Source organism: Falco biarmicus, chromosome 8 (genome assembly GCF_023638135.1).
Source record: "Falco biarmicus isolate bFalBia1 chromosome 8, bFalBia1.pri, whole genome shotgun sequence".
In the NCBI taxonomy this organism is placed as follows: Eukaryota; Metazoa; Chordata; class Aves; order Falconiformes; family Falconidae; genus Falco; species Falco biarmicus.
Genome location: NC_079295.1, coordinates 18,916,448 through 18,932,056, shown reverse-complemented (window position 1 = coordinate 18,932,056; position 15,609 = coordinate 18,916,448). Strand labels below are relative to the sequence as shown.

The following is a 15,609-nucleotide window of genomic DNA, read 5'->3' as shown; positions in this document are numbered from 1 at the left end:
GATTTTTCATTTGAATACTGTGTGTTAAAAACAGTATCTTGCTTTGAAAATTGAGAGAATAACCTTGGGAATAGGTAAAGAAAATGGGAAAAAGGGCTCAATGCAAAAGTGACTGAATTGACTGGAGAACTTTTATATGTGGCTCTAAATGCATGTCCTTATTGTACAAAGCTTTTATTTATCCCAAGATTTTTCTTTACATACAAAATACAGTTAGTTTTTCTGAATGAACCCAATGATATTTTCTTACCCTATTCAAGTTAGTAACTATTTCAGAAATGATAAAAACTTACTGAAGGGGTGAGTTTGAGTTCAGATCTTTCTCTGTCTCCTTGTTCAAAGAACTCACTGGTTACCAGCTCAGCTGCCTAAAACATAAATCATGATAAAGATTAGAGCTCTTGCTACATAATTTTTAGGGTAATGAGTTCTTGCTCAGACCATAACTTCAGCCTGTGCTGACTGTAAAGAAGTGACCGGCCCCGCTCACATGACTGCTGTCAGGCACGGGTTTGTGTAGTTTTCAGGACTGGGCGTACAGCGGGTATAAACAGCCGTAATCACCGATAAGTACACTTATCCCTTTTTGATAGGGAATTGACTGGGGGAATTGCATCACAATGTTGAGATAGCTCTCAATGCAGTTATATGCAACTTACTCAAATATTGAGAACAGTACAGAAAACTATAGCTGTTTCTTGGCATCCACAATTACATCTGTGAAAATGCTTTGTAAAATGTGCAAGAACTCTCTGGGTATTTACAGACTGTTGCCCTATGTAAACAACTTAATTAACCAATAACCCCTGTTGTCTTAATTTAATATGACATCATAAAGGTTTTTTCCCCACTAGGCTTTACTTTTTTTTTCCTGTGACTGTCATCACGATAGGATCTGAATATCTAAATATGAACTTATATTGTGGTTATCATATTGAATCAAAATCAAGAACCGGTGGGCTGGAAGTTGGAATGCATCTTTCTGACTTTTGTGAATTAAGATGTTCTATTCACAGCAGAGGTTTGTGCTTCTCAGAACACAAGATTTAAAAACAAGATCGGTTATGGAAACAACAGGAATTTTAGGAAGTCAAACAGCGAGCAATCCTCATATAGTAGCCTTTACATAGCATATTCTTGCCATGTGGGGGCTTTGAAGGTAGGCACATGTTACATTTGAGATGCAAAAGAAGGAAACTAATCTACTGAATGGCATTCAGTTCCTAAAGCTCCTGTCATGCCTGCTTATTGATTTTAAGTGTTTTCAAGCTAGGAAATGATTTCATAACACCAAGGCACAGGAGGGTGAACTAAGCAGTGAATCTGCACTTCATAAAATATCAAAATTTCTTGCTCTAGCAACTGCACGGTAGCTAACATTCACAAATCCTAAACTTGTTACAGTTGAAATAAGGAGTACCAAAATAAATTGGAAGTAGGTGAAGAGATGTTATAATGTATTCTTAAATCTTGAGCCAGGCTATCCTACACTTCGGAACTTTGTAATGTGTGCAGTCCCAGCGCACTAACAGAATTCTGGATCAATGCTCCAGGCAGAGGAATAATTTAACAACTTGGCAGCAATTAAGGGTTTGCCAAGTGTATTGTGTAAAAATAATCAAGACATAACCTGACCCCTGTCTCTTACTGCTATTCTGATCCTGCTCTTCTTGTGCCCCTTTCCCTCTTTTGTCTGTTTCTATCTTCTCTTCCTGAATTCTGCCTTCTTACATGTAGCCTTTATTCCCTTTGATTCATGTATTTTAATCTCTTTCTCCCTGGATTTTCATGGTTTTTTCCTTTCGTCACAGTTAAGGTTCAACTATTTCCTGGTTTCCCTCTGCAGACTTAATAGCCCCTCTGCTCAACAGGTAACATTTCAATCAATCCCAGACAGGATTTTTCAGTATAAAGTAAACCTATAAACTATGCTGCAGGGGAATTTTCACCAGCAGACCTCAAAAGCGGTAAGGATAACAAAACAGTTTGCCAGAGACTTCAGCGCCAATTCAGCACCATAGCACAAAGACTGACAACATGGAAAACAGACCCTAGCTGACATCTTGGCTGTCAAAGAAATTAGTGAAGCTAACTGAGTTAAAGAGAAAAAATGAGGAGAGACTGCACATGCTGCAGCTGTGGCTAGGTGGCACTGAAAAATCTAGTGACTCACTTTCCCACTGCAGGATATGAGCAACTTCCCTGATTTCCATGTGTGGTGACCATAAACAGCCTTAGAAGGACTATCTTTGTAGTCTGCTTATAAAACCAAAAAAGACTCATCTGACAAAATTGCAAGCTGAGCTGAAGCCCTCACCACATAAATGCTTTTTTACTGAGTTCACGTGCATGTAACTTTCATCAAATCCCTTTCAGGTTCTTGTTACTTCCTTGTCCTTCATCCAAGAAATCTGGCTGCTCCTGCTCACTAGTTCTCTGGTCTAGCTTCTCTTTTTCACCCCATCTGTTAAAGTCAAGCTCCTTCCAGGTGCTTAGCCACACTCAGCTGCGCTAGTGTATCTCCTATTCCCTTTTTGATGCTGTATATTCCTCCAAAACCCTACACAGCCTTCCTTCTATGAGCTTGTTCTGGACCTCAGTAAAGGACAGAGAATTATTAGCATGGATATAGAAAGTATTAAGGATGGATGCTGAGTAAGGAAAGATGCCTAGAAGAGGGAAAATCATCTGGTAAAGGACAAGGCTTTTGGGACAGGTTGCTTTCTCACATTATAATTGTTTGTCAATGCTGGACCCAAGTTTTATGTATATTTCTAAAGAGTCTACTCAGCAGAAGTCTGAATTTTTATTTGTTAGTTTCTGAGTAGAGGATGCTAAAGAAGGCTCTATACTACAACTGCAGCTTTTTTCCATCGGTGTTGAGAAAAAAAAATTCTCTTATAATACTGAAGATTTTATGTTAATCCAAGTTTGCAGATCATCTGCTGGTTTTTTTGGTTTAGGGAAGATTCTGCCCCTACCAAGGAAAAATCTGGGACAAAACAAGTAAGCACAGCTTAATGTGGCTAACACTTCATTTAATTCATCCATTTTTTTAATATGGATTTAAAAGGTTAATAAGAGGAGAGGTTGTAAAGCCAGACCTCTTCAGGTACCTACATGCTGCTCACCAGCATGTGTACATGGAAAGATTATGCAATAAACCATTTCTCGCAGAAACCCCCTGCTATTTTTTTATAGCATTAATACTGCTGTAAATTGATTCCAGTTTTGGTCCCTTGTAAGCCGGGGCCCTGGGAATATTGTCCCACCAGTCCCGCCTCCTCCCAGCCCTGCTATTAATCATGACTTGCCTGTCTTGAAATCTCCCACGGTTTGGTCACAGCTCCAAGGTCACAGGCTGTCATTAGCATTGATCTGAAAAACAGAAATGAACAATACAAGCTGAATCAACCTTTGTTGGATTTCTAAACAACTCCGCTCTGGATGCATAAATAAATAATACATATATAAAACGTCAGCCCTGGCACCTTCTTTTCCTCCAGAAAAGAATGACATGTTTGAAACCTCAGCCATCAGCACAGCTTTTACATCACAATTGTGCCTAGGAAGCCTAATGTGTTGCAGGTCATCAGATGATGAATTTTGGTATTGTGCATTGCACACTAGAAAAGAAATGATATTGCAAGGAAGCAACTGCTAATTTTGCAATACTTATAACACTACTTACATTAACACCTATAATATACTAGAAAGCATGTGCTTCACATGATATAGGTAAGGGTATTATTACATAATAACACCTGCAAACTGGATTAATTTATATGCCTATTTGTAAGTGACTGCTGTAGCAAGAGATCCTATAATCACAGGAGGCATCCCAGACACTGTTTAAGCAGTTTCTATTGCTCATCTACAATAAAAATTTAAGATTTACTATGAGCTATACTGTTCCACTGTAGTTTAATACCTAGCTACTACCATGTTTTATATGCATTAGGAGAAAGAAACCATTCAGCTGTAGAAAGCGTTTATGTACAGTACATGATGCAGATAAAAGTCTAAGAAAGTTTAAATGAAGAACAAGGGCACTGAAAATGAAGCATCGAATATATTGCCTGAATCTAAAACTAGGAATGGGTGAAATGATATGGAAAATAGAAAATGTCCAATATTTTGGTCAAAAGACCAAAAGGAAACAGAATTTTAATGAAATTTCAGATAAAATGAGACATAATCAGGCATGCATATGCAAATGCACACATTTTATTGTTTCAAAAATGTGGTGTACTCAAACCACCCACAATGTCTGAGGTTCTTAATAGGATGCATTCTCAGATCATTCTTGAGGGCTAAAGAGTACTGTGTATCTGCAAATTCCTAGGTACAGGCTAGAACAGCAAAGAGAAGCATGGCCAGTGAAAGAAAACAGCTGAGGGAGGGAAACAGACAAGAAAGATTTTTGTGTCCTGAGGCAGAATATTGATGCTTTCTGGAGAAAGAACAGAAGACCTGAGTGGTAACTGGTGAGGCTGGGAGAAAGGGAAGAAAACATGACAGACTGTGAAGGCAGAAACAGGAATGGAGAAGGTGAGGTCACACTGATTACATCCCTGTTGTTTGGTAATGTTTAGAAATCATACCGTATATTTCATATCATGGATCATATTTTTAAAACAAGCTACCTCCTCTTGTAAATCTAAGACTTCACGATATGTGAAATTCCTGAAATAAATATGGTTACACTTTAAAATAACCAGAAAGCAAGGAATAGTAGTGCTCACCGAAATACTTCTCGGTGTTTTTTTATATTCCAATCATAACCACCTTTACTGACAAGTTCAAAAAACTCGGTCCTCCTCCTGCAACAAAACAGATTATCAGAGAAGGAAACAAGACACTTCCAGGGCAGTACTGCGGTAGAAACACAGTTCTCTGGATGATATGAAATCATTGCACCTCATGTATTATTGTTAAAGTCGTTACACTGACAGTCCATTTAAGCGAAACATACTAATTTCCGAACATGTTCTATAAATGTCTGTTATCAATGTCAGAGTTGCCTAGTAAAAGTAATAGTGTATTTATGGTCTCCGCAGATAAGGAAATAAATGGTACCAAAATGTTCAGTCTTCCATGGAAGCATGAAATGTTCAACTACAGCAGAGGACAGACAGACAATAGAAACCGCCCGAAATATATACACACTTCTCTTTACTTGTCCTTGCAAAATGGTTTTTACTTCTGTATCCTGAAGGGTTTTTCTGAGATATGCAATTCCTGTTATTTCCAGCATACAGAACAGACCAGTGAGACACAGGAGCTGCAGATGTCTTGAGACATCTAGTTCTTATTGACTAGAAACTAGGTCTCCTTGCTTGGTCCCATACTTTGTCTTCTGGACTATCTTCCCTATGTCCTCAAAGATGGACAAAACATGAGCCAGAACATAATGTTTGTTTGGTGCCTTTAAATACCAAAATTCTGACTCATCATAGTCTGTAATTTTTCATGGCACTGAGACCCCAAGTGGCTCTTAATGCATGCAGTGTGACTACACAGTATGAAATAATAGATCCTGGCCCAGATATAACAGAAGTTGAAGTACAAAAATATGGAGCAACTTACCCAGAGTGACACAACATATTAGCATCAAAGCTGGAAAGCAAATACCTATGTTCTGAGTGACAGCCCAGTGCGCCATCTCATAGGGGACTGTGCTATCTCTTTGTCAAGTGGAAATGTCGTTAAATTCCCCAACAGGAGAGAGTTTGCAGTGTCTTTTATTTTCTACATTTACTTCAGCTAGACTGAAATTTTGAGCAGCGACTATTGAAAGCACAGTCTGATGGCAGCCAGTACAGGTTTTACACATGAGGAGATGCACATTTCCAGGAGCATTGCCCTTGATCAATGGACAGAATTTTACGTGGGGCATGTTGCATTATACTGGTCCATGACTACTGTGCATTATATGACCCGTCACTCCTACTCTAGGGCCTTTCAATAATGAATTTCATGACAGCAACTAAAATAGGGGGATATAAGGACTACATGATGATATCTAATCCCTTGTTTCCTGAAGTAAGATATAAAAGAATTTCACGTTACCAAATTTGCTGGGACAATGCACTGTTACACATGCAGAAAACAAAATTCAGTTCTTTCACACAAAGTCAAAGCATCATGCCTCCAGTGGAAATAAATACTGCAATGATGACAATTTTAATGGGGAAGAGTAGTTGGCACATAAACCTTATACCAGCCTACTCCCGAGCAGATCATCAACTACGTTACTGACTAAGAGAGCAAGCAGTGAATTTCTGCATCCTGTATTTCAGTGCCTAGTCTCACAATACAGAATATGGTGAATTTCATTTTGAAGTATTGGATGTTCTGGGCAATTCATATGTTACTGGACAAAAAACAGGCAAGAATGTTTAAACCTGAAAGCTCAGGAAGATGAGGTCCCAGAAACCTCAAACATTCAAATTTAAACTAGACATCCATAAACAGTAACTGAAAATGCGAGTCTCAAGGCCTTATGTCAAGCTGAAAACTTCAAAATAAGAAATACCCAGAGAATTTTTAGTGTAGGAAGGAGTCAACCTGAGGAAAGTGACCATGCATAAGGAAATATTTTAGTGTTTTCTACCAGTTGTTTATGCATGGTATCCAAAACGAAGAGGTTTGCTATTATTAAGCAAACATAATATACTAGGATTTCAGAAATAAACAGAAGTAGAACAATTCTAGAATGTCTTTGTGTAACATTGACTCTGGTTGTATTTTGCCTGGAAGGGAAAGTTGTCTTGCTATATATAGCAAATCCAGTTGCTCTACAACCCAGTGGCTCAAGACATCATTTGAGTGAATTACGACAAACTTCATTTTGGTTCCATGTTTTAGCTTCTTCTATTATCTACGAGCATCATTATTTAGAATTATCTACTAAAATCAAGTATCTTTTCCATCTGATCTTTCACTGGAAGTAATCTTTTTGTTAGTTTGTAGAAAAGGAGTGCCTTGAGAAGGTCATAAAGCCTTACTCTGCCTGGAGTTTTGCTAGCTGGAGTTTGTGATCATTAGGTTTAGGCATTCTAAGAATACCAATATAAGAATTTCCTTCTCTACAAAAATCTTGAAGATGTAGCAAAATGAATAAGCAAGTTAGGTACTTGTGCAGAAACATCTGTTCACATAGGGTGGCTTTAAGAAGTGTAAATCATCATTTCCAGGGAGTGATTTTCAGGCACTTTTGGAAGTAAAGTAGCATAACAACTACCTGATTAATGAATCATAACACAAGAGGAAAAGATAACTTATCTGCAGACTTCTGAGTAAAGAGGCCTCATTTGCTAAAAGTTTTCCGATTCATGTAGCACATGAAAATCAATTATGCAAGCAAGGAAGAATAATCTTGAAATTCAGCTGATGTCCCTTTTTGGACATTATTTCTCTGTATTAAAACTAGAAGGACAACTTGACCATGTCGTTTTTCAGCCTAAGGCAGGCGGGGAAGAGAGCTCCATCATGTCTGAGCCTGGCCTGGGTTCCCTCCCAGGGCACGGCTGCAGGATCTCAGCCAGGGAGAGCACATGGGGCTGTGCCAGAGCAGCTGCCCCCTCGCCCCTGCCTCTCATGTCTTCCTTGACAGCACAAAACATTTCTGCAGCACTTGTTATTTGTGGTGAGACAGGAGAACCCGTACTGACACATCCCTGTGGTCCTTGTATCTCACTTAAAGCTGTCAGCAAATTCCCCTGTCATACCAGCCCCCAGATAACAAGATCCTAACAGACAGCTTCAGAAAGAGTATGCTTAAATGGGTTTATTTGTCCTGCTCAGGATTTTCATGTTGTCAAGCAGAAATTTCTTCATAGACTAATGTTTAGAAGTTACTTATAATAAAACTACTAACTAAAGCTCTTAATTATTACAACTTCTCTGAGAACAGACTTGCAGGAAACAAACAATATCAGTGTGTCTACTGCCAGTACTGTTTAGAAACAGCTCATGGCACAGTAACCAAACACTGAGAAAAAGAGACAAACACTGCAGCATCCCACTTAGTATTTTTACAATTAAAAAGATACAACGTTGATATAGATAGCTGAACAATTCCAGGGTAAAGAATCTGCCTGAAGTTTTCTAAAAACTTGGTTTGGTATCAACATTCAGCACAGAAGAGGAGCGGAATCCAGGTATACCACCCGCAGGAAAGCACGACTAAATGCTACCCAGCACTGCACGCAGTAGGATGCTGGTGGACATCAAACGAAAATTCTGAAGGACGAATTACTGTCAAGACTGGGAAGGCAGTCTGCTGAAACTGCACATCCGACAGCACTTCTCCCTGTAAGTCAGGCAGGCCTGTGCCAGAGGGGGGGATGTCACACGTGCAATGTGATGGTGACACGATGACTCCTCTGACTACACGCATGCTCCCACAACACTGTCTCTGAGAAGAGCTTGCTAATAATGGTATTTGAAAAACATAAAATAGCAGCAACTTGAAATTTACTTAAGAGATCTGATTTGCAAACATGGAAAAGAAAATTGAATGAGAGAGATCCTATTATACTTATCTTAAGTTTTTTAAGACCTCTTCTCATGTGATGCAAATTGGCATAATTTGCCTCAAAAATCAATGTGTATGCTTTCATTACCTCTGCAACTGGGTCTGTAATAAATATATTTCTTAACATGTTTAGAAACTCTGAAATGACAGAAAATAATTCTAAAATGTTAATTTTCTACATGCCTGAAGAAATTACCACAAAAGGGACAGAAGAATTAAGGGACTGAGCTGTAACTGATTCCTGGGATTGCTTTGAAGTATAAGTGAGGATTTCAGTTGCTTTTTGTTGGTACAGACTTGGTACACAGTAAAGCACAACTTATTTGGACACTCAAGATGTTTCTATTAGCCTAAAATATACTAAGTATTGGACTAAATCCCTTCAACCACAGCTAAACACTAATTTTTCATATTACGTATCCTTATTGGTATTTAATAGGTCATTAGAGTAAGTTCTTTGAATTTTCATTTGTCAAATACAAGAAATGCCAATACTTACTCAAAATACAGAGTGAGGTCTGTTGCCAATATCGATTGCTTTAGAAGCTGCATAAGGTCACTGTAGTCCTTAGAGGACAAGTTAGCAAAGATGTTGTGACCCTATAATGAAAGAGATAAAAGAGGTAAAGGGCTAGCAATCAATATAGGTTTTTAAAAGGTTTTCTAACACTTTAGTCTACTGTTTCCCTGTAACAGAGGCCTTTTCTGATTCATGGCAAAACTACGACAAAATAATAATGTTAATACTGCTGAGATTACATTGGGGTGGAAGAGTTGAGGACTGTAATCAAGTACCTTGTATGTTTTTCTAAACTCTGCTGAAATTATAGCCTCTTGAGGAAAGATTTACTCTTCGCTCTGACCCTGCACAGACTCAGTTTATGGGGAAAAACTATGGATACATCTCAATCTTTCCTCTTATTAAATGTTTTGGGAAGCTCTGCATTGCAGCTTTTGAGTTGTGCTCCTAATAGATTTATCTGTGCTGCTGCTTGCAGGCACACAAACTGCTGTTAGAGCAGTCAAAGACACTAAATCAGTTTTTCATTCAAAACAGCCCATTTGCTCACTCTGCCCATTACTGCGTTGTCTTACAGTATATACAAGCATTGCCTATACAGGCTACAGAACCACAACTTTATGCAATTTAAGTGCCCTTTGTAAGCCCAACAGGCTACTTTTTAAGGGATCATGGATTAAGAAGTTGAAAGGTGCTCTATGGCCAGAATGAAAGGAAACAAAATTATTTCATATTGCCGTCTGACAGCAGGAAGGTCCTTTTGTAACCAAATTTCTGAAAACGAAGAGGGACAGAGATTCTATAATTTCTCTGTAAAATCCTAGAGAAAATAAGCTGAAAGAAACAAAACTAATGGAAAATTCTAAATGTAAGCTTAAGAAGTGGTCTTTGTGGCATCAGTCACGTGTAACTAAATTAACGTTAACAAGACATAACAGCACTACACTTTTTTTTCTTTCCTAATCCTCTATAGAATAATGAGGTTTTGCTAAACGGAGTCTTATTTTGCTGGTATTTAGCACTGTAATGCACACATTCAGTATGCACCGCCATCTACTGCTTAGGAAGATTAAAATGCTCTTAAAAACAGAATTTTCCAGCAAGAGGATTGCTATTACCATGAGGGTCTGAGGACATAGATGAGATAAGGTCTGGAGGTAGAGATGGTGTTTTTAATAGATCAGATAACTGTTGGACTAAAAAAAATAATTTGCTATACATAAAGGATGGTCTTCTCTGTGACAATGAAATGATTATTTCTTTTCAGCTAAATACTAAGAAGGATTTGAGAATCCAAGGCTTATTTATGAAACACAATTTTAAAACCAAAGTACTTGGAAGAAAATAAAGCAAAATGTATTAGGAAAATAGCAGCTCTTACAACAGGGGTAATTTACCGAGTACGTCTGTTATTCTGTAATGTCTGTTGCCTTTCTAACCTGTTCTGTGGTGTATAAAACCATGTCACTACAAAGTTCAAGATCACTTATACTGAGGTTAGGATGTCAAGAGTAAAGGATAAATAGCTCCTTTGCCCAACATGATAAAAATCTAAAGAAACAATACAATATACTATGTTTCCTTCTAGATAGCAGACAGACTACAACATCAACATGAGTGGGTAGGATATAATCTAATTTCAGCTTATTTGAGAGAGGAGACCAACAGCTCAGCTGGTGAAAGTTGGTGTATCTTTAAGCAGATTGGAGGATCCAAATCTGCATTTATTCCAGACTAAGGGGTGTTTTGTTCCATTAGCAAATAGTATCTACTGGATAAAAATCCCATAGAGTTAATTTTCTAGAAATGAGCACCTGGAGAAGAAGCTGCCTGAATGATCGAAGAGGAGGGCCTGCATTTCAAGTAATATTTTATATCTCTGAAAGAAGCTGGAGTAGATTCCAATGAAAAAAGTATTATTTTCATAAATTTCTTGATTTTTAAGCTGAAAAAGATAAAGAAAAGCATATAGACTGACATGAGCTATAAACTTTCAGAGTTGCCTGTGTCTTGAGCCTGTCTTCAGAGACACATTCAGTCATAATGAAGATTTCAGGAACTACAGAAATCACTGTTTCCCAGGAAAGCTTGTTCCAGGGGCTGAACAGTCTCACTGGTTTAGAGAAAAAAATGACACGAGCGAGCCAACCAAACAAACCAAAAAACCAAACCAAACCCCCTTCCTTTTTTCCTATTCCGAACCAGTCTGTTTAACTGTCAAATGCTGCTTTTTCTTATGCCTTTCCCTGGTAGTACAAGGAGCCATTTAATTCCTAGTATCACCTTTTAGATAAGCTAGGCTAGGCTAAGCAGATTGAGCTGTTTAAGTCTCATGCTGGTGCTCTCTGTTCCTATGTCTACTTTTTAAATAGAATGGCAAGAAACTGAACACTAAAGCCACAGCCCCATGACTCATCTCTGTGGCACTGTACACAGAAGTAAAGCCATCACCCCATTCCCATCTGTCTGATCACAGGACGTTCCCAGATGCTCTTCAAAAGATACGGCAGATCAGTATATGGTCTCCATTTGTGCTGCACGAACATTTTTGTTTTTATACACACACTGAATGCATTTTGTAACAACCTATCTGTGTAAATTAAGAAAACACACCCATTGTTTTGTAAGGACTGCATAGCCATCCTACTTTTCTCACTACACCTCTGGGGTAGTGCATGCTGCATACTGTTCTGCATAAGATATTCTAGGCAAGAACTATGTCTTTATATCTGTCTGCAAAGCAACTAGTGTACTTTGGACAGCAGAATCACTGATACTCATTTTTTTAAAATCATTTAATAGAATTATGCAAAACCATCATAAAAATACTGATTACAGAAAGACTGTCAAATAAATTGGTTCAGTAAAGGATGACTGTGATACTCTGAATACAACACCTGTGGGGAAAAGTAAAAGCTTGTTTCATCTGCCTATAAACCACTGAGCAGGATATGTGTAAGAAGGCTGAAAAAAGCTGACAATACAATTAGGATACGTTCTCCTTGTCCCTAGCTGAATAAGACAAACATAATCTCTGGGCTCTATGATCAGCATTTGTTGTTGTTTAATTTTGTGCTAGTTGTGACCTTTGTGGTAACCAATAAATAAACCCTCAAGGAGAGGGCACTGAAAAGGTACTGTGTGTGGTATTTCCTTTCTCCAGCTGAAACGGCCCAACAGCTTACAGCAAGATTAATAATAATGCTTTTGTACCTCACTTTGGAGAATCATGACAGCATGATTGAAATGGTGGTGCTCCAAGGTAGCAGAGGTACCGTAGAGCTGAGCTAAGGCTGATCCGCTCCTGAAACAGAACACAGAGAGTCAACAAATACTGCTCGTCTGCTTACGAAGCATGTTTCAGAAACAATTGAGTAACAAAAGCACGTAGCCACACACTCTGTTTCAGCAACCACACTTAAGACAGTTGACAGGATCAAAATAGTAAGTCAAAGCCAGATACAAGACATTTATGTTCCAGACTTTGCTAAATATCATCCGCTGACTAAAGATTTTCCTGGAACTACATGAAATTTTGTAATGCGACTTTCAAAGCACCGCAGTGACGCAACAGCGCTGGCACATTACTGTGCAGTAAAGACAAACAGTAACATCCTTGAGCTAGGACCGGCTGTTCTGCTACTACTTTTTATTTTTAATCCTTAATAAATGCAATGGCTTACAACGGGTGAATACAAACTTGTTTTAAAACTACAACTCTTAAAAACCAAAAAACCCAAACTCTTAAAAAACAACAAAAACCCAACTACAAATGCAGTGAGGTTGTCTGCATGTAAAATCACGTGCTTGAATACTAAGGTAAACAGAAAACATTAAATGAGAGCGGTGAATATAAAAGTAAAGTTTAGCATCTCTTTAGAATGTATTTTCTCATCATGTTTATTGTCTAAAACAAAATTAGCTTCAAAATGGACAGAGCAGGTGAGTTTTCTAAGTTTAAGGAACAAAACTCTACAGACTACAATTATAAAATTGTGAATCACTGGGAGGTGCAGAGAATAGAACTGGGTTGTCAGAATAGTTACTGTTCACCATTACTTCACTTCTGGGACCCAGCCTAAAGCAACAAGATAGGTTTTCCGAAATAAGAGATTATGCTAGAGACAAACAGAAAGAGTCTCCTAGGAGCACATACTATAAAACTGCACCATACTGATATTTAATTATCAGAAGCAGCTATATTAGAGAGAAGGATGTCCAGGAAACATCATCCCTAGAGAATGTAGTGTTGAGATATATAACAGAGCTATTTCAGACAACTGTGATATTGCCTCCATCATACACCTCTTGAACTTTCATCACACAGAACAGCAGTATTGAACACTGAAGATAAAATAGGAAAATGTGATGCTTAAATTTATGTCAGGTTGAAGGAATAAATCATAGCTGCTGTTATGAAAAATACAGCTTCTGTTTTTGGGGATGTTTTATACATGCGTGGTAACGTTCATCTTTTGTTAAATGTCTTCAACAATTTCTTTATGGAGTCGTAAAATGGTAGCCTCCTCTTCGTACTGTGGTGTCAAACAACAAGTGATAGCAGTCTCATTCTGAAATCTCTACCTTTAACTCAGCCATCCCCCTGCACAAGAGATATTGTTGTGTAATGTTACAGCGGAGAAGTGGTTAACTTAATCAGAGCCTAAAACGGTCAGGATGTAAATCTTTAGTCTCGTTTTTGTAAATTAGGAACATAAACATCAATCAGCTGAGCTTCCTTCCCATTTGTCTCTCCTTTTTTGATTCTCTTCAAGACTCAGCTGCAAAAAGGCATCTAGCAGTGCTTGGTAACCTTTGCACCATGAGCTCTGTCTGTTGAGCACTGCAATTGATTTTCCTTGCTATGGTGATTGAAGATCCAGACAGTGTCATTGTTTCATTGAGAGTGTACCGCAACACCAATAGCTCAGGAAATGGCAGCTTAGCGAGTATCAGAAACATCAGTTTGAGTGATGTTCGCTGAGGCAGCTCCCCGCCCCCCCCCAGAATGCAGCTGCCCATGCCTATACACACATTACAGCAGAGTACTTCTGCAAAAGGTAGGAAAAAATAGGCTAGTACAACACGACACCGTCTTTTGAATATCTTTGGACAACCATTTGACCAGTTCCCCATCATGCTGGAGGATCAGTAGTAATGCGGAACAGACAAAGCTGAAAATGCATGGTGTGATCTGCAGCACAAGAGAGCTTCCAGGTCTCATATTCTGACTGTAGGGGACCTGGTGAGTTCATAAAACAACATGGGATTTGGAAGTCTCTGTGTCTGACAGCTTTATTTCACAACTTGGCCAGGATGTTGTCTGGGGACATTTCCTGTTGTCTCCTCCAGTTTTCAGGGAACGCAGATTTTTGGAAAGAATCTGACCCTGGTCAAGGGCATTCCCTTGCCACCACAGTAAGAAGAAATACTTTCAAACCTTTCACCAACCTGCTTCTGCCTGAGGGCAGCAGCCTGGAAAGTAAAAATATATGCAAGTCAGGGCTGCTGAATCAGGTCCCAAGCACCTTGAACAGAATAAAATTCATTTTTAGAATTGAAAATGGTATGGGGAGCAAAATTTCATATAGGTAATGTAAGAATCTGCCTTAGAGATGCAGCTTTTTTTTGTGTTCTGATGGGTACTGACCACTGCAGGGGGTGGCCAGCCCACTCCTGCCCACCGCAGCAGGTGTCCGAACAGGCTGTGTGTGCTTTGGTGTGTGGGGCAGGCCAGGGAGGCAGCAGTGCTACAGGGCAGGGACCCTGTGCGCTCCGCAGCTGATGGGGATGTGGTGAGGCAACGATTCCAGCCACCTGCTGTAGGCAATTTGCATCAGAGCTCCAGCACGATGGCAACCGTTTCATACTTCATAAGCTAGCAATTGCTTTCTGTATGCTTCCCTATACTAGTGTGAAAGTTTTTGTGAGCGCATTATTTCATTTACCCATTTCCTTTTCTTCTTAATAGTTGTACATGGTTTTGCTTAATGCCATGCATTCCAGCCAGCAAGAACAACTCAGACAGTTTCAGTGTTTCCTGGGTTGAATACCAGAATCAATAACAACTGAGCCTGAAAAGATCATAAAGTTTTGGCACCACGTTTCAGTATGTGGTGTCAATTCAACAGTCTGACACAAAGGACAAGCCAGCAATTACCCAAAAGAACAGAGAATGATAAAGATGGATAGTTCCTCACTACATTAGAGAATAAGAATACCTGGCCCTGGTCTAAGAGGCCTGAAATTAATGCTTCATTCCTTATTCTGGGTCACCTCTTGCTCTTCTGTGGAAGAAAACCAAATTAAAGTAATAAGAATTAGAAAACTTACTTAGCTTGGAAGGCATTGTTGGTTCCCCTGTGGTCAAGGTCATGACACAAGCATCCCACAATCAAAGCTAAAATTTCAATTTCAGTTAGAATCTCCTGAAATCCTGCAGTCTGAGAGCAGAGGAAAAAAAAAAAAAAAAAGCAGCTGTAACTATCCGTAGCAAAAGGGATAAGTAATGTTAGTCCATCAAGAAACAGTCAACTTTGTTTTGATA

General features: G+C 38.8%; 1 protein-coding gene across 1 annotated transcript in view; it reads right to left on the bottom strand.

Moving 5' to 3' along the window:
- Positions 1-15,609, bottom strand: part of PDE11A (phosphodiesterase 11A) — a 136,569-nt gene that overhangs the window by 22,031 nt on the left and 98,929 nt on the right. Inside the window, 6 exon segments of the mRNA XM_056349422.1 lie at positions 294-364; positions 3,311-3,378; positions 4,746-4,823; positions 9,042-9,142; positions 12,276-12,366; positions 15,396-15,505. Coding sequence (XP_056205397.1) covers positions 294-364; positions 3,311-3,378; positions 4,746-4,823; positions 9,042-9,142; positions 12,276-12,366; positions 15,396-15,505 — 519 coding nt within the window.